This window comes from Cupressus sempervirens, chromosome 8 (genome assembly GCF_028749045.1).
Source record: "Cupressus sempervirens isolate cs-2001-9-10 chromosome 8, ASM2874904v1, whole genome shotgun sequence".
Lineage (NCBI taxonomy): Eukaryota > Viridiplantae > Streptophyta > Pinopsida > Cupressales > Cupressaceae > Cupressus > Cupressus sempervirens.
In genome coordinates this window covers 743,049,051-743,072,572 of record NC_143125.1, presented here as the reverse complement: position 1 = coordinate 743,072,572, position 23,522 = coordinate 743,049,051, and the positions used below count along the sequence as shown (strand labels likewise).

At 33.7% G+C, this 23,522-nt stretch overlaps 1 protein-coding gene across 2 annotated transcripts in view; it reads right to left on the bottom strand.

Moving 5' to 3' along the window:
* LOC149544556 (transmembrane protein-like protein) overlaps positions 1-23,522 on the bottom strand; it is a 293,089-nt gene that overhangs the window by 34,919 nt on the left and 234,648 nt on the right. Inside the window, exons 11-13 of one of the 2 annotated variants that reach the window (XR_016355061.1) lie at positions 15,905-16,044; positions 15,696-15,824; positions 6,596-6,648 (exon numbers count right to left, since the gene is read on the bottom strand). Coding sequence is in view for 1 of the 2 variants with exons in the window: in XM_089795187.1 (XP_089651313.1) it covers positions 15,696-15,824; positions 15,905-16,044 (269 nt within the window). In the remaining variant the exon portion in view is untranslated. The remainder of the gene's footprint in view (positions 1-6,595; positions 6,649-15,695; positions 15,825-15,904; positions 16,045-23,522) is intronic. The other variant, XM_089795187.1, reaches the window with a different exon arrangement.

Below are 23,522 nucleotides of genomic sequence, written 5' to 3'. Positions count from 1 at the left end.
TATAGCACTCTATTTGGATGTCATGTTTCCTAAAATTCTAATTGAAGCAAACATACTTGTTTGATTGAAAATATCATTTACTTCATGCCTCTGTAATATTCGCTTTAGAACAACAACATCAACACTTAACATTTTCACTTTTTCAGTTTAAAACTTTGAAACTTGCTTCTTTATCCTATTGTGATTGTCATTCTATTATGATCACAAGATTCACAACCATTGATGAACGTGACTATAGCTACTGTCATGATTTTCTGTGCATGTTTCTTTGCTTATGGCATTAAATGATACTTTATTCTATGCATTCTCTTTTATTGCTTCCTCATGGTAACATATTTCCGTTTTATTATGCAGCAATATACATGTTTCCCATGCTTTAACTTGTTTCATTTTAGCCATACTGATAATCATGATGTTCCCTCCAACACTTTGATTGCTACTTCATTCTCATTTGCTCTACAAACAGTTATAGCTTCTTCTAGGTATCCTGAAAATGATTGCTTTCCATTTTGCTATTTAAAGCACATATTCCATTCCGAAAATGCATATTTGCCTTTTGACATTGGACTTATTTTGAGATCATCAGCAAAGAAAAAACTTGGTATTCTGTTTATAACTCTTTCTGCCATTACATGTTCAATGCATTGCTTACTGTAAGCTAATTCATGTTTCCTTTGCTTATCCACTTGATCTTTACTTTCAGTTTGAATGTTAACCACATGTTGATCTTGCTATTTCTTTTAATTTCATGCATTGTTATCTATGTATATTGTTCTCAAGGCAGCATTGAATAAAGATATAATGCAAAGATGCTTAGTTGCTGACTGATATTGACATACTTGATTGTTTCAAAAATGTATCTAACTCTTTGTCTCGATTAACAAGCTGAGCTCAAACACTTGTGGGAGCCGCATTTACATCCACTAGTTAAGCAGAGATGCCTGTTACTGCACATGAAACAAACACATTAGATATAAACCAGCACATAGATCATTCTTTGATATTTCTTGCTCTAATTTTGCTCTTTGTTGTTTTGATGCATGTATAGAGTAGCCATGTATATTAGGTTCTGATGAGTTGATTTGACCTTGAGCTTAGTGAAAACTGACACCATTCTTATTTCATTTTCTGTAGAAAATCTATGCAAGTAGAACACAAAGAGATGGCATAGAAGTGGACCAGTTGAGCTTGCGTGGGGATTTGTCATTCAAACAAGCAATGACGGGTCCCTTCTTGTCCTCTTATCTTATATACATGCATCTCTTGTATATGCATTTTACTTTTCATGTATACTTTATACTTTCTTGAGGGCTATCTCCATGGCATGTGTGGAACTCTTGTATCTATTTTGAACATTTTCAGAAATGAAACACATGCTTATGCTATCTCTTTGTTAATGACATCTAGCTTGCATACTTGTTTCTTACAGTTGTTTTTCTTTTCTGTTAATGCTTAATAAATGAAATTCCTTTCTTAAGACAGCAGCATGGCATTTTTCTCAACATTTTTATTTGAAGCTCAAATTGAAACAACCTCAAATTGAAACAAAGCTCACCACATGCACCTTTACTAAAAATAGTTGATAACAGTTCTACCAATTTGCATAGTCTAGTAAAAATTGGTAGTAGTAACAATATTCTTTCTGTAATCACGAATAGCTCCTCTGTCAAATTGCCAAGGTCTCCCAAAGAAAACATGACAAACACTCATGTTAACAACATCACATAAAACTTCATCCTTAAAAGGTCCAATACTGAAATTAACCAAGCATTGCTCTCTAACCTGTACCTAATGATCATCTTGAAACCAACTCATACCATAAGGAGTAGAATGTTTTTGCCTCTGCAATAAAAGCTTCGTATCATTTCCTTTGAAACAAGATTATCTGAATTCTCTCCATCCATAATAACCTTACAACATTTACCTCAAGATTTGCAAATAGTCCTAAACAAGTTCCTTCTTCACGCTGGTTCCTCATCATGCTTAGCCAACATGAACTTTCTTAACAAAAGAAATTCTCTAGCTTTAGTTGAAGCTAAATCAACATCAGATTCCTTCACTCTGACCTTCCTATAATACCAAGTTTTATTTACCAATCTTCTTACTAGGACATTCAAAAGATTAGTGTCCCTCTTTGCCACATTTGGAACAAGTACCTTTGAATACAAATTTATCATCAGAAATTATTTGCTTAGCCTTATCTACTTCTATCAATTGTTTACCTTGCTTCCTTCTTATCTTCTGTCATCAATGCATATTAATAAGCATCTTCAACTGAACTAAGTTTTAGCATACTTAATTCATCGTAAATGTTAAATTTCAAACCATTAACATACTTCACAACCTTATCATTACAAGAGTCACGATGTCCAGATCCGAGTTGTACCTTGTAAGATTCTTCAGTATATTCCTTCATAGTCATCTTTCTATCTCAAGTTCTACAACTTCTTAAACAATTTAGGTTCATAATCTTCTGGGATGAATTTAGCCTTCAATCTAGAAACCATAGGTTTCCATCTACTAATCTTAGGTTCATCATTATCTTCTCTATCTTTCTGTAATTCTTTTCACCACAAGGAAACATGACCTTTCAATTTAGTCTATCCCAATTTAACCCTCTGTGGCAACAATACCCTCAAGCTCAAAATAATTCTCAAGTTCACTCATCCAATCTATCAATTCCTCAACATCTAAATAACCAAAATAATTTGATAGCTCTATTCTATAACTCTTACCAACTTGTGCCATAGTTTTCAACAATCTTTTCTCTTTTGCAAGGATCTCAACTTCAAGTACTTCAAGATCTTCAACAACTTCCACATATTCATCTTATGTCTTAGGATTCTCAAGCCATTTAAAAAATTACAGATCTCATTCCTCATCTCTGACAAAACTTCTTCAAACATATGTTCCAACCTACTAGGATTCATCCTTCTAGGCAACATTATGAATCAAAACAAGGTACAACTGCCTCAATCTTTGACGATCTATTCACCAAACAAGAAAGTGAAAGTCTATAACAGTTTGCCAACAACTTGTGCAAGTCCTCTCTAGTTGCGAGCCATAACCACAATCTGCCACCTCACAACCAAGAAGTCCACGTCTTGACAAGTCCATCAAGATCAACCATGCTTTGATACCATTTAACGTAGTACAAGACTGTGTATCCCCAAAGGAGATGACCAAAACCTCCAACGAAGACAACACAATGGAACACAACAAGACACAATTGAAAACAACCTCTTTTATTAATAGAAGATCTTGAGTTACATCAAAAGAACAACATACACGCTAGGTTGTAAGGCCTTCCCGATTATAGCCAATAAATTCTAGATTCTAGACCGACTCTTCTACTTCAAGCCTTAGCTAGCACTTTCTTCTCTATATTGAACATGTTACCTTACAAGACGCATCTACATTACATATATAGCCATTAGGACACATAGGTTGTCTTTGAGTCCACATTCTCCAAAATAGGAAAAGTGTTATACAATATAGGACTGACCCACAATGAATTAATGACCAAATACATAACACATTATAAGAACATCCACGGCCTTATGGTGCAGGAGCACTACTAGATAAATCAATATTTGATCACATTTTATACAGTCCAATGTTATCATGTTGAAAATATTTATAACCTCTTTTATTAATAGAAGATCTTGAGTTACGTCAAAAGAACAACATACACGCTAGGTTGTAAGGCCTTCCCGATTATAGCCAATAAATTCCAGATTCTAGACCGACTCTTCTACTTCAAGCCTTAGCTAGCACTTTCTTCTCTATATTGAACATGGTACCTTACAAGACGCATCTACATTACATATATAGCCATTAGGACACATAGGTTGTCTTTGAGTCCACATTCTCCAAAATAGGAAAAGTGTTATACAATATAGGACTGACCCACAATGAATTAATGACCAAATACATAACACATTATAAGAACATCCACAGCCTTATGGTGCAGGAGCACTACTAGATAAATCAATATTTGATCACATTTTATACAGTCCAATGTTATCATGTTGAAAATATTTATATATTTAACAGCACAATCTACATAATTGATGATTTTTCATAATGTGCTATGATTTTTCATAATGTGCTAAATGTAATTGGAAATCTTATGTAACTAAAAGATAATCCAAAGAGTCATTTATAACCACCCATCAAATTATTATAAAGGGCTGAAATTGGTGTAGGAGAATATAGCTTAGAGGGAAGAACAAGGAAAAATGTAAAACTCATATCTCACCATCTGACTGTCGATAGTTATGGTAATAAGTTAATTTAGTATATTCGCATTCTTTGTTTTGTTACGCTCTCTCAGTTTCCAAACGTTTTTTTGTTATTCACCACTGAACAAAATAAGTATGATTCCAAGATCAGAAATCTTGTTATCAATTCACAGGGGTAAATTATGGTTCAGATTTAGATTATTGGATTTTGGACTATAATTTTATGGTATTGATATATTTATTTTATTTTAGAAATATGGTTATGATGCAGAAGGAATCCCATTTTTTCAGCCATGGGATCGATTTCAATAAGATTTATAAAAGTATGGCAAATAAGGATTTGGTATTACAATTTCTAAGTGATACAAGTTTCAGATTTGGTGTTTGGAAAGTCTAAATTTTTGCTGATTTGGCATAAAAATCAGATTCTTTGTTGGAGAGTGGTATTTGATTTCTTTTTGCAAATTTGGTTGAGAAATATGATTTCCAAGGGATTCTGATTGCCTCATGGGAATTGGTTGAGAAAATAAATTTGGGGCTGAAAGATACCCATTTGAAATTGGAAATTTAAAGAATGCTTTGTTATAAAATTTTAATTTTTGATGCGTGGAAGCAGATATCATTTTTCCACATAGATTTTGGATTTCATGTCATTGGGTATTTTGTGGTGGATTAATGTGTTGTGAGAAGGTTTTCTTGAGAAGGAAAATTGATTCTGGGTATTTATTTTCTTCTCATGTTAATAGACACAAGACACATGGTATTAGTTTTGAAATCATAAATCAGACTTTATGTTGAAATTTAAGATTTTTTTATTAAAGGTTGGGCAACCAAATCAATTTAAGTCTGATTTTTGATAAGATTCAAGAGTGGAATGTTGTGCCTGGTTTTAAGGCCCTGTTTTTATGTTCATAATGAGAGTTGGAGTTTGAGTGAGAAATAGGCTTTTGCTATATGAAGCCAATGGGTTTTAGAGTGAATAAGTTTGTTTATATTTGATTCAAATTTTGGAGATTATATATAGATTTGGATGATGAGTTTGTTCAGAAGTACTTTTGAGTCCCTTTAGTGTTTAATTCCCTAACGAGAGTTCTAGTATTGATTCCTCTACATCATTTTTGGTATCAGAGCTCAGTAAAAGATTTGGGAAGCAGAAGAAAGATTTTGTGAATTGATTATTTTTATTGAGTTTCATGGTCACAGGCTTTTGTTCACTCATTGCACGAGGTGGACATGGAGGTCTACCAAGAAGGCCATAAGAGATGGTCCAAGCTATTTTCCAAAAGACTTGGGGAGAGGCAAGGAAGGGACTCCTAGGTGAGGCAGTAGTAGTTTTTTGTGTGTGAGATGCAGCACTAGAGGAGTGGACTTTGGTTTGGAGGCAGCCACTACAACTTTCATTGACAAGAGTCTCAGTTGCAGACATGGGTAGTGCAAAAGCAAGAGGAAATGAAGAGGCAGAGATTTATTCCAGTCCATCACATTTCCATGAGACATGGAAAGTTTTCAAATTTGGGAGTATGGTGCAGGAGCACTAATAGATAAATCAATATTTGATCACATTTTATACAGTCCAATGTTATCATGTTGCCAATATTTATGTATTTAATAGCACAATCTACATAATTGATGCTTTTTCATAATGTGCCAAATGTAATTGGAAATCTTGTGGAACTGAAAGAGAATCCAAAGAGTCATTTATAACTGCCCATCAAATTATTATAAAGGCCTGAAATTGGTAGAGGTGAATATAGTTTAGAGGGAAGAACGAGGAAAAACGTAAAATTCATATCTCACCCTTTGACTGTTGATAGTCATAGTAAGAAGTTCAGTTAATTTAGTATATTTCATAAAAAGCAACTTTTTTTTCTCATCTTTTGTTTTGTTATGCTCTCTTAGTTTTGAATGTTTTTCCGTTGTTCACCATTGAAAAGAATAAGTGTTGATGTGTAGCATCAGTTAGATCACTGAAGACTGCAACTGTACATGTATGTGAATGAATGTTCCATACATTCACATACATGTGCATATCATAGGAAACCCAAAAACCATTTCACTGATCTTGCACCAGTTCAACCATCTAAGGTGAATTCCTTGCATCCATATATATATATTCAGATCAGGCATCATAAAAGTTTATATTCACCTTAATCGCTGATGACAAAGATAGATAGTATTCACTAACTAATCAAGTCCGTAATGACTGGATTAGTTAGTGAATACTAACTATTACAAATCGTGCCTCTTGAAGATGAAAGATCTTAACTGATCACAATGTAAGATCGACGAAGGAAAGTAAATCATCGAAATCAATATATGAATTACTTCTTCTTCAGATTGAATAAACTTACATTACTTTTGCTGCAGCAGATACATTACTTGTATACCAGATCGTTCTCCATAACTGCAGATAGACGAATCATATCAAGCAATTATCATACATCAGATCAAAATCTTTATAAGAAGAGATCGAACATTTGTATAAGGAGATCGGGTATTCGAATTGAAGATTATAATTGCAATCAAATTATTGTTGAATCAATACCTACAGAATAAAAGGTACAGATCAGATCATCACACACACACACACACACATATACTGATAAAATAAAACTATACAGTCTGATAGAAGTTTAATCATTTACATGGTATCAGAGCTACGGTTATAAAAAACCTAAAGTTAAACTTGAATTCAGATTGCATACCTTTAACATATCAAATCAAATTCATCTTTCAAAATGACAAGTGCAACAAGACTCGAGGATTTCCTTGAGGGAGCAAATAACTTCACAACATGGAAGCTACGGATCATGATGGTATTAGATGAAAACAAAGTAGACTCATTTGTTAAAAACAAAAGTACTGACCCTGAGAATGAGCTAGAAAAATAACAATGGATTGAAAACAATAAGAAACCAATGAAATTAATAGTGGATTCCGTAAGGAATCACATTGTGCTTATTTTAGCAAAACAAACAATTGCATACCTCATGCTCAAATCCTTAGAAAACATATTTGAGGTAACTGATACCGGAAGAAATCTTGTAATAAAAACACAACCGAATCACATAAGCATGAACAAAGGTGAATCCGTAAATGCCTACTTTATGAGAATTACAGAATTAAGGGATCAATTGTCTAATGTTGGATATAAAATAGATAGTAAGGAATTATCTCTAACAATACTAAGTGGCTCCCAAGTTCATGGGAACCATTCAAACAAGGCATTAGTGCAAAATAAAAACTCCCAAAACTAGACTGACTAAGATCTGATTGTCTACAAGAAGAATCTAGGATGTTACCAAAAGGAATCAAACAAAAATCCTTAAATGCAGACACACAAGTTCTTAATAAAAATATGAAGAAAGAAAAAAGAACTTCAAAAGAAAGAAGAATTTTCATGGGAAAGGAAAATATAGAAAAGATAATTCACAATTCCAATGTTTTAGTATGACCAATATGGGCACTATGATGTAAATTGTCATGATAGGACAAAGAAACGAGTATCTTATGCCCACGTTGGAAAAGTAAACTCACAAGAAGAATCTAAGAAGTTTTTATTTTATTCAGCAATATCAAATCAAGTATCAAACAAATCAAGCACCTGGGTAATTGATAGTAGATCATCCAGACATATTACGGGATTCCAAGAAAATATGGAAACTATGGTAGAAGAAACTGATGAAGAAGTGACCATCGAAGATGATTCTGCATGTCCTGTATCATCAAACTAGAATTAGGCATGGAAATTCAACTAAAGGATGTACTATACGTACTTGAAATCAAAAGAAACTTAATATCTATATCGACTGTTGAAGATAATGGATACTAAATCACATTCATAAATGGGAGAGTTTTAGCGTGGCATAAATCCACCACATTTAAGAAAGCCAAACCTATAGGAATAAGGCAAGGTTATCTATAGAAACTATGTATCGAGCCTAAACAAGCTCTCATTCTTGAATCTCTAGACATAAATGAAATCTAGCACAAAAGATTAGGGCACATACACTTTCGAGCCTTAAATTCAATGGATAAATTGGTGACTGGACTACTCAAACTAAACTCCTCACAGTGTGGAACATGCAAAGGATGTGCTCTAGGGAAAAAAAAACCAAAGGACCATTCCACACCAATTCAAGCAAAACCAAAAATATATTGGAACTAATCCACTCTGACCTATGTGGACCTATGTCAACACCTTCCAAGGGAGAAGCCCTATACTATGTAACATTTAAAGATGATTTCTCAAGGAAAATATGGATATATTTCCTAAAATGTAAAGAATCTGAGGAAATCCTAAATAGATTCAAAGTTCAAAGCTCTAATTGAAAATTTCTCTGGAAAGAAAATTAAGACTTTGAAAACTAATAATGGAACAGAGTACACTTTAGAATTGTTCAAAGAATACTGTGTTAGTTTAGGGATTAAGAGGGAGTTCACTGTGCCCTACAATCCTCAACAAAACGGGGTAGCTGAAAGGAAAAATAGAACTATTGTGGAGGCAGCAAAATCCATGATGTTTGATCAAAATCTAGATTCCTCTTTCAAGACAGAAGCATCTAGAGCAGCTGTTTATATTCAAAATAGATATCCACATTCCCATCTTGATAACTAAACTCCCAAGGAGACATTTACTAGACAAAAACTAGACATAAGCCATCTAAGGATCTTTGGTTGCCCAGTGTACACTCATGTATTGAAAGAGGAGAACAAAACTAGAAACCTCCGAAAGAAAATGAATCTTTGTGGGATATACTGAAACTTCAAAAGCATATAGAATATTCATCCCTAGATAGAGGCAAATAGAACTTGGTTGAGATGTAATACTTGAGGAAGATATTGCCTTTAAAAGGGCAAAGAATTATGATGTGTTAGAAAATCAAAATCCTATCATAAACAAGGATATATGTTCTACTCCTAAAATTCCGTCAAAACGTCCTGAAGACACCTCATATGAAAGTCCACCTAAATATGAGATTTAGAACGAGTGTCATGATGAAGATCAAAATTCCAACAAAAGAAAACAACCACTTTGGGCTAAGAAAATTTTGAGGAAGCTGAAAATTTTGCAGCCCCTAATGAAACATTTAGAGAAAGCAAAAGACCCCACAAGCTAACATATAATACATTAATGAGTGAAATTCTTGACTATGAACCAGCCAATGTTGATGAAGCCCTCAAACAACAAGCCTAGAAGGATGCTATGATAGAAGAATACCACTCCATTTCAAAGAATGATGTTTGGGATATAGTTCCTAGACCAAAGGGAAAATCCGTTGTTTCCTCCAAATGGTTGTTCGAAATTAAACATGTTGCAGATGGTAGCATAGAAAAACACAAGGCACGTTTTGTTGCTAGAGGATTCTCTCGGAAGGAAGGCATTGACTACGAGGAAACTTTTGCACCTATAGCTCGATATGCCTCTAATTGAGCTATGCTACCCATTGCAACATCCAAAGGTTGGAAGGTTCACCAAATGCATGTTAAGACTGCATTTCTAAATGGAACAATAGAAAAAGTCTATTTGGAACAACCTGAAGGATTTATAGTTCCCAATACAGAATCTCATGTATGCAAATTAAAGAAAGCTCTATATAAACTTAAACAGGCTCCCCGAGCTTGGTATGAAAGAATTGACAAATACCTCATGAGATTAAAGTTCTTAAAGAATGTTGTTGATCCAAATCTCTATTTTAAATGTATTAATGGTGATATGCTAATTTTAATTATTTAGGTTGATGACCTATTACTCATAGGAGAAGATCACCTTATTGCTCAATGCAAAAAGATTTAATTTCAGAATTTGAAATGAAAGGTTTGGGAATCCTACACTATTTTCTAGGATTGGAAGTATGGCAGAAACCTAATGGTATCTTTCTAAATCAGGGAAAATGCACTGTTGATATACTTAAGAGATTTGGAATGTTAAACAGTAGACCTATGTCCACTCCCATGGAGACAAACTTGCACAAATTAAAATAATCTACATCAAAATCCAAATTTGCAGATCCTACACTTTATAGATGGATGATTGGATCACTTATATATTTTGTTAAAACTCGACTTGACATATGTTACGCAATGAATGCTTTAAGCTAGTTCATGTGTGAGCCTCATGAAATTCATCTTGTTGTTGCTAAATATATTTTGAGATACCTACAAGGTACTATTGGATATGGCCTTAAATACAAGAAGACTGATCTTGATGTACATGGATTCACAGATTCAAATTGGGCTGGCAGTGTAGTAGATCGAAAGAGCACATCTAGGTATTGTTTCAGTCTAGGATCTGTTATGATTTCTTGGACAAGCAGAAAACAATCCTCCATTGCATAAAGCTCTACTGAAGCAGAATATATTGCAGCTACTGTGGGAGCCAGAGAAGCTATATGGCTTAGGAGGTTGATTGTGGGACTATTTGGAAAACCTCTAAAGCCTACTACTATTCTATGCGATAATCAAAGTTGTATCAAGTTGTTAGAAAATCGAGTGTTCCATGATTGATCCAAGCATATTGAAATTCCTTTTCACTATGTCAACAATATGGTAGAGAGGAAAGCCATTCAATTAAGAGTATATTAACACTAGTGATCAAACTGTAGACATTCTCACCAAGCCTCTTTCCAGAGTTAAAGTGGAGCACTTTAGAAAGAAACTTGGTATGATTGAAATGTAATTGAGAGTCAGTCTCTAAATTTATTTCATTTGTAAAATTATATATTAAAAATGTTTAATGTGTAAAATCTTTTTGCATATGTGTGAATCTGACTTATGGGCCCTCTTCTTGTGTACATTACATTAAGGTGACAATTTTCTGATAATGTATACTTGTATTAAACATTGTGAGATGATGACTTTACAATGTTTCCTATCATGATGAATATCATGTGACGAGATATTCTAATGTAGTTCATGATAGTAGTATCTCTTGAGCATTTTGATGGATATCATGAGACGTGATGTCTTTTCAGATTATTATGTTCTTTATGAGATAATCATGGTGAGATGCCATGATATGTTATGGTAGACATCATGTGACGTGATGTCAGTGCACATGCCATAACCAGGATATATGAATATCATGTGACTTGACGTTCAATATACTCCTTAATGTCACGAGTAAGGTGATATCTAAACTCATTCATTCTTAGTTATCTTCCCTAACTAAAAGGAAGTTTTGATGAGTAGCATTGGTCAGATCACTGAAGACTGCAACTGTACATGTATGTGAATGTATGTTCCATACATTCACATACATGTGCATACCATAGCAAATCCAAAAAGCATTTTACTGATCTTACAACAGTAAAACCATCTAACTACGGTGAATTCCTTGCATCTATATATATATATATATATATATATGTATTCAGATCGGGCATCATAAAAGTTTATATTCATCTTAATCACTGATGACAAAGATAGTTAGTATTCACTAACTATTACAAATCATGCATCTTGAAGTTGAAAGATCTTAACCGATCACAATGCAACCCTTCAATATATTATAAATGCAAGATCGATAAAGGAAAGTAAATCATTGAAATCAATATATGAATTACTTCTTCTTCAGATTGAATAAACTTACAATACTTTTGCTACAGCAGATATATCACTTGCATACAAGATCGTCTCCATAACTGCAGATAGATGAATCATATCAAGCAATTATCGTACATCAGATCAGAATATTTATAAGAAGAGATCGAACATTTGTATAAGGAGATCGGGTATTCGAATTGAAGATTATAATTGCAATCAAATTATTGTTGAATCAATACCTACAGAATAAAGGTACAGATCAGCTCATCACATATATACTGATAAGATAAAAGATATACAGTCTGATAGAAGTTTAATCATTTACAATAAGTATGATTCCAAGATCAGAAATCTTGTTATCAATTCATAGTGGGATAAACTATGGTTCAGATTTAGATTATTCGCATTGTGGACTGTTATTTTATGGTATTGATATATTTATTTTAGAAACATAGTTACGATGTGGAAGGAATCTCATTTTTTTCAGCCATGGGATTGAGTTCAACATGATTTATAGAAGTATGGAAAATAAGGATTTGGTATTTAAATTACTAAGTGATACAAGTTTCAGATTTGGTGTTTGGAAAGTTCTAAATTTTTGCTGATTTGGCATAAAAATCAGATTCTAAGTTGGAGAGTGGTATTGGATTTCTTTCTGCAAATTTGGTTGAGAAATATGATTTCCAAGGGATTTCTGATTGCCTCATGGTAATCAGTTGAGAAAATAAATTTGGGGCCGAAAGATACCCATATGATTTTAGAAATTTAAAGAACCTTTTGTTATTAAATTCGAATTTTTGATGAGTTCATGCCAATTTCATTTTTCCCCCATAGATTTTGGATTTCATGTCATTGGGTATGTTGTGGTGGATTAATGTGTTATGAGAAGGTTTTCTTGAGAAGGAAAATTGATTCTGGGTATTTATTTTCTTCTCATGTTAATAGATGTAAGACACATGGTATTAGTTTTGAAATCATAAATCAGATTTTATGTTGAAATTTAAGATTTTTTTGTTAAAGCTTTGGCAGCAAAATCAGTTTATGTCTGATTTTTGATAAGATTCAAGAGTGGAATGTTGTGCATGGTTTTAAGGCCCTGTTTTTATGCTCATAATGACAGCTGGAGTTTGAGTGAGAAATAGACTTTTGCTACAGGAAGCCAATGGGTTTTAGAATGAATAAGTTTGTTTGTATTTGATTCAAATTTTGGAGATTATATATAGATTTGGATAAAATTTTGAGAATCTTTTGATGCTCCAATATGAAGATTTGGATGATGAGTTTGTTCAAATGTCTGTAGAGATGAATCCACTTTTGAGTCCCTTTAGTGTTTAATTCCCTAACAAGAGTTCCAGTATTGATTCCTCTACATCATTTTTGGTATCAGAGCTCAGTAAAACATTTGGGAAGCAGAAGAAAGATTTTGTGAATTGATTCTTGATATTGAGTTTCATGGTTGCAGGTGTTTGTTCACTCATTGTATGAGGTGGACATGGAGGTCTACCAAGAAGGCCATAAGAGATGGTCCAAGCTATTTTCCAAAAGACTTGGGAAGAGAGGCAAGGAAGGGACTCCTAGGTGAGGCAGTAGTAGTTTTTTGTGTGTGAGATGCAGCACTGGAGGAGTGGACTTTGGTTTGGAGGCAGCCACTACAACTTTCATTGATGAGACTCTCAGTTGCAGACATGGGTAGTGCAGAAGCAAGAGGAAAATGAAGAGGCATAGATTTATTCCAGTCCATCCCATTTCCATGAGACATGGAAAGTTTTCAAATCTGGTAGTATGGTGCAGGAGCAGTAATAGATAAATCAATATTTGATCACATTTTATACAGTCCAATGTTATCATCTTGAAAATATTTATGTTTTTAGTAGCACAATCTACAGAATAATGTGCCAAATGTAATTGGAAATCTTATGTAACTGAAAGAGAATCCAAAGAGTCATTTAATACCGCCCATCAAATTACTATAAAGGGCTGAAATTGGTGGAGAAGAATATAGCTCAGAGGGAAGGAAGAGCAAAAATGTAAAACTCATATCTCACCCTCTGACTGTTGATAGTTATGGTAATACGTTCAGTTAATTTAGTATATTCCATAAAAGTTAATATTTTTTTCTCATTCTTTGTTTTGTTATGCTCTCTCAGTTTAGAAATGTTTTTTTGTTATTTACCATTGAGAAGAATAAGTATGATTCCAAGATCAGAAATCTTGTTATCAATTTGTAGTGGGATAAATTATGGTTCAGATTTAGATTATCTGATTGTAGACTATTATTTTATGGTATTGAAATATTTATTTTAAAAACATGGTTATGATGTGGAAGGAATCCCATTTTTTTCAGCCACGGGATCAATTTCAATATGATTTATAAAAGCATGGCAAATAAGGATTTGGTATTTAAATTTCCAGATACAAGTTTCAGATTTGGTGTTTGGAAAGTTCTAAAATTTTGCTGATTTGGCATAGAAATCAGATTCTAAGTTGGAGAGAATGGTATTGGATTTCTTTCTGCGAATTTGGTTGAGAAATATGATTTCCAAGGGATTTCTGATTGCCTCATAGGAATGGGTTGAGAAAATAAATTTGGGGCTGAAATTAGAAATTTATAGAACTTTTTGTTATTAAATTTTGATTTTTGATGAGTGCATGCAGATTTCATTTTGCTCCATAGATTTTGGATTCATGTCATTGGGTATTTTGTGGTGGATTAATGTGTTATGAGAAGGTTTTCTTGAAAGGAAAATTGATTCTGGGTATTTATTTTTTTCTCATGTTAACAGATGGTAGAGTCATGGTATTACTTTTAAAAATCATAAATCAGATTTGATGTTTGAAATTTAAGATTTTTTTATAAAAGCTTGGGTAACCAAATCAGTTTAAGTCTGATTTTTGACAAGATTCAAGAGTGGAATGTTGTGCATGGTTTTAAGGCCCTGTTTTTATGTTCATAATGACAGTTGGAGTTTTGGTGAGAAATAGACTTTTGCTACAGGAAGCCAATGGGTTTTAGAATGAATAAGTTTGTTTGTATTTGATTCAAATTTTGGAGATTATATATAGATTTGGATGAAATTTTGAGAATCCTTTGATGCTCAAATATGAAGATTTGGATGATGAGTTTGTTCAAAAGTGTGTAGAGATGAATCCACTGTTGAGTCTCTTGAGTGTTTAATTCCTTAACAAGAGTTCCAGTGATGATTCTTCTACATCATTTTTGGTATCAGAGCTCAGTAATAGATTTGGGAAGCAGAAGAACGATTTTATGAATTGATTCTTGTTATTGAGTTTCATGGTTGCAGGTGTTTGTTCACTCATTGCAGGAGTTGAATATGGAGGTCTACCAAGAAGGCCATAGGAGATGGTCCAAGTTATTTTCCAAAAGACTTGGGGAGAGAGGCAAGGAAGGGACTTCTAGGTGAGGCAGTAGTAGTTTCTTGTGTGTGAGATGCAGCACTGGAGGAGTGGACTTTGGTTTGGAGGCAGCCATTACAATGAACTAATAGTTGCAATTTATTTTCTCTGTTTTGGAGCATTTCCAAAATTTTAATTTGCTAGCGCTTTGTCATTTTATATTCTTGAAATTGAATCCATTTATAATTTCAGTTTGCAGGGCCATTTCTGAGTAAATGTAATGCTGCTTCAATCCCAACTAATGGAAGTATTGAGCTGTTAACAGTGATGACATCAGTTCAAGGATCTAAAGGAATAGTGGATAGATAGATAAAATAAGTACTGAATTGAAATAGGAGTACTTAGACATTTCCACGTCAGAATGATAGAAAAATGTCTGGTTGTTGCTTTATTACATAAAAGGCTCCAGAAACAAAATCTACATTTCTATTTTGTAATGAGAATTTATCTACATAGATTTTATCAATCAGACTTGAAAGGTAGGATACAAACCTCTCACTAATAGCTGAGTGATGAAAAGAATTGAAAATGGCAATCTGATCTGATCTGCAGAACTCTATTATCCAGCCGAAAATAAGACCAAGTGCGCCAATAATTAGAACGAGAATAATGTTGATTGACCTACAAAGCATAAGTAAAAATGCTAAATTATTCAAATCTAACCATAAAAAACTGCATCATTTTAATTTATTTAAAAATACCTGGTTGGACCATTCACAGCAATAAGGGCTGTGATAATGGCAGTACTTGTATGAACTGCAACCTTTGTTTTGTCATCCATCGAAGCCATGTAAATGAAGGTAGCCACAACAGCCATAAATGATAGCCAAAAGTCCATAAACTGAAGCCCATTATAGTTGATAGCATGTTAAAAAAAATAAAATGAGATTGTAGTAATTAAATAACAAATCATTAAAAAAGATCTAAAAAATATGTTTTTTTTAAATTGACAATTTGTGTATATATTATTAGTAATAAAAAAACTAGGTACATTGTTTTTATAAAAGAGTCCTTGAAACCATGGTTTGCTGGAAACCCTAACACCTATCAAAATCAAAGTTCCCAGACTCGGGCTTCGCAAAACTGACTCGATTTGTGCCTCAGCTACAATTCGCCAATGACTCGGCAAAATGAGAAAACCATTGAAATTATTTACTTTTATATATGAAATTATATATCATGTTCTATGGCTTGGGCCGAGTCATAAAAACTCGACAAGGTCTACTTGGCTCGGCAAGTCAGACTACCTGCATGGCTCACGGAGAGTCATGGAACTTTGATCAGAATACCACATTTATAGTGGTTCATCAACCCCATACCACCCTTACATGACTCTTCCATTTGGCTTGCACTACAAAACAATTCTTCAAAATATCGATGTACCCCCCACTACACAAACCACCATTACATGATCACCAACAAACAATCAACTATACACATCATAACTATACACATCATACCAACATTACAGACAAAAACTGCCTATACAAACACTAAACAAAAACCACCTTTACATATTTGTTCTCCCTTATCAGACTTTCAAACCATTCAACAAAAAACAAAAACCAAAAACTAGAGGAGCACCAAGATACCATCTTGGGCCTACCCATGAGTGGCTTTGTTATTTGTCTCGGGTCTATGCCTTGGTCAACACCCTCTTCCCCTTCTAGGCTCCTGTCATTGTGCTTTCATATTCAAGGTCTGAAGAATTCTCTCATCCTGCGCATGTAACACCCATTTCAAATTTGTTGATGCTATCATCATCATGTCTTGTAGGCATCACAATTCACACCGCTTGGAAAATGAACAAAAGACACCATGCCAAACCTTTCCATCTCCTTAGGGTCCTCAATACCATCCAAGATGTCAAACCCTACACCGAGTACTGCTAGTTCAAAGATTGAGTAAAGCCTTGACGACATACCACCCTCCACCAATTTTCTCATCACCCATTTGATAATCACCTCACCCTCTACCAATTCCATCCCCTATTGGGAATGATGGACGTGATGATGTGGCAAGCACATCCATCCAAGATATGGGTGTAGTAGGTACAAAGGAGGTTGCGAGGGAGCAGGTTGACGCTTCCATTTATAATTTCTACTGCACTGAGTTGTTCATTGAGTATTTACTTAAGAGTTCGGATTTCAGAGGGGATTCATACAAAGTATCTGAGGGTACACTCATTCGGGGCTCTCGTGCTATACGACGTTTGGTGGGGAAGATTGTAGAGACCTTGTTTACAATGCTTCCTGATAGAGATTTTGGGGTTGGGTTTGCTAAAAGGGTTGCCCAGGATCTTGCCCAACCAATAGTTTGGAGTCAGAGATTGAAATAGTCTCTTGATTTCCAATTTGATATTGATGAGCCCTTAATAGAAATTGAGATTTTTTATCGGCATTACATTGTGAGGAGTGCTCTCTTTTGACCTATAGGTAGAGGATTTGGTTTCGCGTCGGTGTGGGTTGGCCTTAGTTTCATATCATCAATTATGGGATGGGTATCTTCTGTAGATAGGATTGACAGCTGCAAATTAGACCACTTGCAGTATCAACAATCATACGTTGGAGTTGGTGATCGTGATTTAGGTACCTCTGGTTGTTATCATTTCCATAGTGCAGTTGGGTGTGAGTGTCAGTTTGGTGGGGTGTAGTGCCTGCCTCTAGTTTACATTTTTGTTATTATTGCCAAACTCTTTTAGGCCAATTTACACTTGATGATTAGTAGCATTATCTTTCAGATTATTAGATATTGTTTCATACTTAGTTGATTTTATGATGAGACTACTTGGTATAGTTACTTCATGTATGCATGATTATACATTGATGATGATTATTTACAGTGATTTCAATTAATTGATGATGTTAGTTAGATGGATTATTATACGTGTTTTCTTATGGATACCCCATACTACATGTGTATGGTGTGCGTGTATATTTTCTTTATATATGACATTTCTGATGTGGTTAAGAAAGGGAGTCATAGTCACCAACTAGTTGGGATCTACACGATGCACCATTTCATGCCATTGCCTGTTTAGCTTAGTATATATGTGTTTGTACTATGTGGATTTTATGTAGATTGCAGGTATCGGGTATCGACTTTCCTAAATTGCCAGGATGAGCGTACCCTATTGCAATAGCTCAATGGTAAGAGAGAGGAGATAAATTCTTGAGTTCAAATCCTAACCTTTAAACGAATTGTCCTTAAAAAAAAATCTAAGATGAGCACCCTTCCGAATGGATCGTATGATATAAATTTGGGATTATAACCTTTGAGTTTGATCTTATATGTGGTATTTTATGATGGGTTTTCATATTTCGTCTTTTAGGTCTTTTGTGATTTTTCTATTAATTAAGTCAAATTAAAAGATTAATTAATGATTTAATTTAATGAAAAAATATTAAGATAATTTCGTTTATTTAATTATATTTAATAAATTGGAAATTAATTAAATAAAAAGAATTAAATTTAAAGAGAAAATTATAGTCTAATTTGAGAGCGTAATAATATTTATTTAATTTAATAATAAAATATTTACGTGATCATTTTAAAGTAAATCCTAAATATTATTATTACTTAAGTTAATAAATATTTCATCAAATAACGCTATGAAAATTATAATAAAAGTGAAAGAGGAATTAATTTATTAAAGATATTTTAATTTGCATAAAGTATGCATGAAGTTTTGTAAAAGTTAATAAAGAGTTAAAAGACTGTGATCAACAACTTCCCTCGCATGATCGCACAATTAGTGCCCCAATTTTAGAGAAGAACTCCATATCAGTGATTGAGAGTTCTTTTCACAAGGATAGGTCATTTTGGAGAAGGAATTTTCAGAAAGAATGTTTTGAGAGAAAAGAAAATTCTCTCACAATCCTCGAGTGGTTGTGTATTAGCATCAGACTCAGGTAGGGTCTTGTGTTTTGTTCGCAAAATGAATTAAGTTTGTTGAATTTCCTGTCTACATCGTGTTTGTTAATCTGTTTGTCCAAATTTCATTTGTATGAATCTTTCAATCTTTCATTCTGAATCTATTGATATTCGTATCAAATTCTATCTATATATTAGTATTGAAAAGCAATTAGAAGACTCTCGTTTTGTAGAGTCAAAGTTGTAAATTTAACGAGGAAGGGTTTTGATATAAATGGAAATTCTAGATGGAAAATCTGACTAGTTTGCCGTATTTTCCCTATTAGAGTATTGCTAGAACTTTTATAAAAAAATAAAAAATTAAAAGAGGAATTGGGAGGGGGATTGTTTATAGAAAAACATTTTTTATATATTTAAATTTATATATTAAAAAATTATTATTAGGAGGAGGCAGGGCCACCAAATCCCCACCTCCCTTAATTTTTTTCCTAGCTTGCGGTCTGTATTGTCTACTTGCGCAGACTGTACTACTGCACGTAGCAGCAGTTAATAACTACTGCTTGTGGCCATAGCCAGTCTACGGCAGCACAGTAGTTAGTCGTTGATGGTTGGCCATGCGGGCCTTAAATGCTTTAATATATGCATTTTTCTTAAAAGTTGTTTTTAAATTTTATTAAATTAAATATTATTTATTTTTAATTTATTAATTATTAATAATTTTATTAATAGTTTAATTATTATTTATTAAATTAATCAATGATTAATAAATATTAATTTTTAAAGAATTTTATTAATAGTTTTTAATTATTAATTTAGTAATTTGGATTATTATTGTTGAGTATCAATCAATAATGTTAAAACATATTTACTTTATTATTATTTAATAAATTGATTATTAATAAAATCATGAGTATTTTATTTAATGATTGATATTTATTATTTTAATAATTTGATAAATAATTATTTTAAGTTATCTTGTGATATTTAATGGGGATATTTGTGACTTCTTAAATTAAGGATAAATTGTACAAATTATTCTAAAAGGAGAATGGGTTAAGTTGTAAGGGTATAATGTCAACCTCATATATTCAAAAACTTACATTGAACGAAAATTTAAACCTTATTGTTAACTTATAATATGTGTTTTCAAAATCAAACCAAACTATGAAACTACACTGTAATCTGTATGTTGTCTTATGTTTTGGGTTTGGGTTGACAAGGGTGTTGACTAGTCTTAGGATGTTTACCAGAGGCTTGGGAGTTCTGTGTTTACAATGTCATGATGATGATTTGATTTTGATCTTTTAAACTCAACCATGGTAATGTGTCTAGTATGCTCTATGATGAGTTTGGATTTATTGTTCGTTATTGATTTCCAATATTCTTGTGTGAAATTGAGGTGAATGGTATAACCTATTTGAATTAATCTTTGAGTCTTCGATCGATTATTTTTGGGATGCTTTCTAGTTGCTTGTAAAGAAATGAGGTGTTATTGTGGATTATTTTTTAATGCTATCCAGTCACTTGTATAGGGCTGAGGTGAAAATTGTGATTCTTTCATTTATACTTTTATGAGCCTAGGGTAGAAAATTTGTATGTTAAGTTGGGAAGTGGCTTGCAATGGAGGCCGAGGCCCAAAGTGGCTGTTAGGGTAACCCATTGTAAGTAGTTAATAAGTGAAAACACTAAATTAAATGTAAGTAAAATGAATCTAATAAGAGTCTTTGTCTTTCCTCACCCATGCCTCGAGTGCTAGTACATACTAGGATGGAAGTAGAGAGGATGCTTGGTTGCGACCTTGCATCATTAGTATGCTTTGTCAGTGCGAAAGGATACCAGTGCAGCATAGAGTCACTAGAGGACCGAAGGATTAAAAGACTCGCCGGGTAACCCTAGAGTTGGTTCGTGTGATGACATTTGTCCACTAGCAGTATAGATTTCCTATGTGTCTTTGTTTGCCTCTGGGTCTAGATGTCGATTTATCTTGGAACCTTTGAGTTAGATTACTTTTAGGGTTTTCCTTGACTTAGATATTGCTTTTGATTTTTGGGATTGTTATCCTGTGTGGAGCTTGAGACTATCTCCTCAGCACAGTGGGAGTGGACCTTTTTGGGTTACCACAAGTTTGGGTGGTAGTGCGTTTTACTTTTACCATTGAGATCCGTCCGTAGCTATCGTGGCTGGAGTTCCTTGTTCTGCATTTCCTTTCATTCTATCTTTGTGTTTTATGATGGATGGTTATATCTATATGATGGATGATTTTACTTATTATATTGTATCTTGTTTCATTGATCCGAAAGGGATGATGTAATCTATTTTATAAATGTATATTCTTTCAACCTTTCATACCCTGTGACATGTACAATGGATGATTGTGCATTCCGAATTTATTGCCAAGTGGCATTTAGAACAAATGTATATTATTTAGATGGACTGGACTTGTAGTTATTCTTTCATGTGGATGTGTTATTTATTTGACTTGGTATTAATTAAAATTAAATGTGACTCAACGTCTTGGGATCGTTAAGGAATGTAATCTGTTATGTTTGCTTATGTATGATTGTATGTTATTGCTTCCGCTAGTTTATGATTGTTGTATATGTTATTCTTTAAAAAAAAAATGTTTGGCAAACTTAGTAAAACTTTAGGTTAGTTCTTTTAGATCCCTTGGCAGGGCGTTACATGGGGACTTAGCTGTTGATAGAGTTAGTATTTTGGTTGGGTTGAGTTCAGATGAGTTGTTGCTGTCATTAGCACCTACAATCAGTTTATAGATGATTTTAGTCATTGATATCAGTTATTTGCGTGCTGGTGCTACAGGAGTTGCTTGTACACAGGAGGGATAGTAAACGGTTCTACACTTGGGATCCATGTGGACAATTATATTCATTTTGCTCCGGGATTGCTTGAAAATAAGCAATCTTAGGGAGGGAGGACTGTAATGTCCCTATTTTTAGTAGGTTCTCGTAGTTGGATTGGTTAGTTCATCATTGCGACCCTTGTGAATTGACAGTGGGCAATTGTGTGGTTATAGGCTTTCTAGTAGCCTATGGTAAGTTTTGGCTTTGTTTTGAGGAACTTAGTATTTATAGTAGGTCAACTATTGGTTCCGATGAGCTCAGTTGAGTTAGAGGAGTTGAGTGATGCTCTCAATTTTTATTTTAGATTTCTGGTTTGGGCTCAAGAATCTTGAAGGGAGCGTCTATTTATGGTAAGTCACCCCATCAGTATCATAGCTCATTGGAACCAGTTTGAAAAGTTTTAAATAGTGGGCACAAGAAATAGTGGCCTGTGTATCTATATTATGTTATGATGGAAAAGGTCATTTTTGAAGGCCAAAAGAAGTTAATAATTTATATTATATGACACAAAAATATATTTAATGTTATAAAATGATGTTGCATTGAGGAAGCTTCTTAAGTGGAGTTATGTTTGGGAAACTGGTGTCATTTGGAGATTATAAATATGAGCCCATTTGATGGGAAAGACATCCGATTGATTATTTCTTTCCTGAGTTTGTTCCCATGCCCTTGCTGAATTATAAGGGTTTGAGTCTAAGAATTGCCTTTGAAATTATCTTGCAAATTGTAGCTCTGGTATAGCAATTTTTCCAATTGCTTCTGTACTATTTTTCTCTGTAACTGAGAAGTCAATTTGTATTGGAGAAATTGCCAGTGTTGTGTGTGAAGTTTGGAGATAGCAGTGTACATTTGAGAGGCTGCCATTCATTCCCAAGGCTGCGGCTAGCTTGTTTGTGGCCTGCAATCATTCTTTCAGAGCCTGTGATTAAATTATTGAGCCTTGTGTTCATTGGTTGAGCACCTGCAAGCCATACTGGAAGCCTGTGATACACAATTACATGCCCTGCAATTGCTACAGGAGGCTGCATTTTTACTTCCAGGGTCGGCAATTAATCATACAGGGGATGTGGCCGTTTATAGGAGTCTTGTGTTTGGTGAAAGGGTCTGCGAAATACTTTCTCAAGCCTGTGGTTGGTACTTGTTCTTTATGCAAATAATTATATGTAGGGGAGTTGATTAGAATGGAAATAGCTTGCTGTTATTAAACATTAGTTCTAAGATTCATGTGTCACAAGTTGTAATTCAAAATCAGTTTGCTGTTAATTCAAATATATGAGACACATTTCATGCTTTAACAGCAATCTCAGTAATAAATCCCAATAGTCCGGTAGAAAGAGTGATTTGAAATTCGAAACTAGCATTTTCTGTGGTGAAGGGTTAATTGTATATTTCCAGAATTTTGCATATTGGGAAAATTGCCATTTCATTTCAGTATTTACATTCATGCCGAACTAGATAAAACACTAAAATTCAAGTTTGCATTCTTCACCAAAGAATAGAGCCAGTTGGGGGTTTTTACAATTTGCCAGCTAGAATAACATTAGGTGCGGGCTGCAATCTGTGCAAATATCTCAAGGTTCTATTT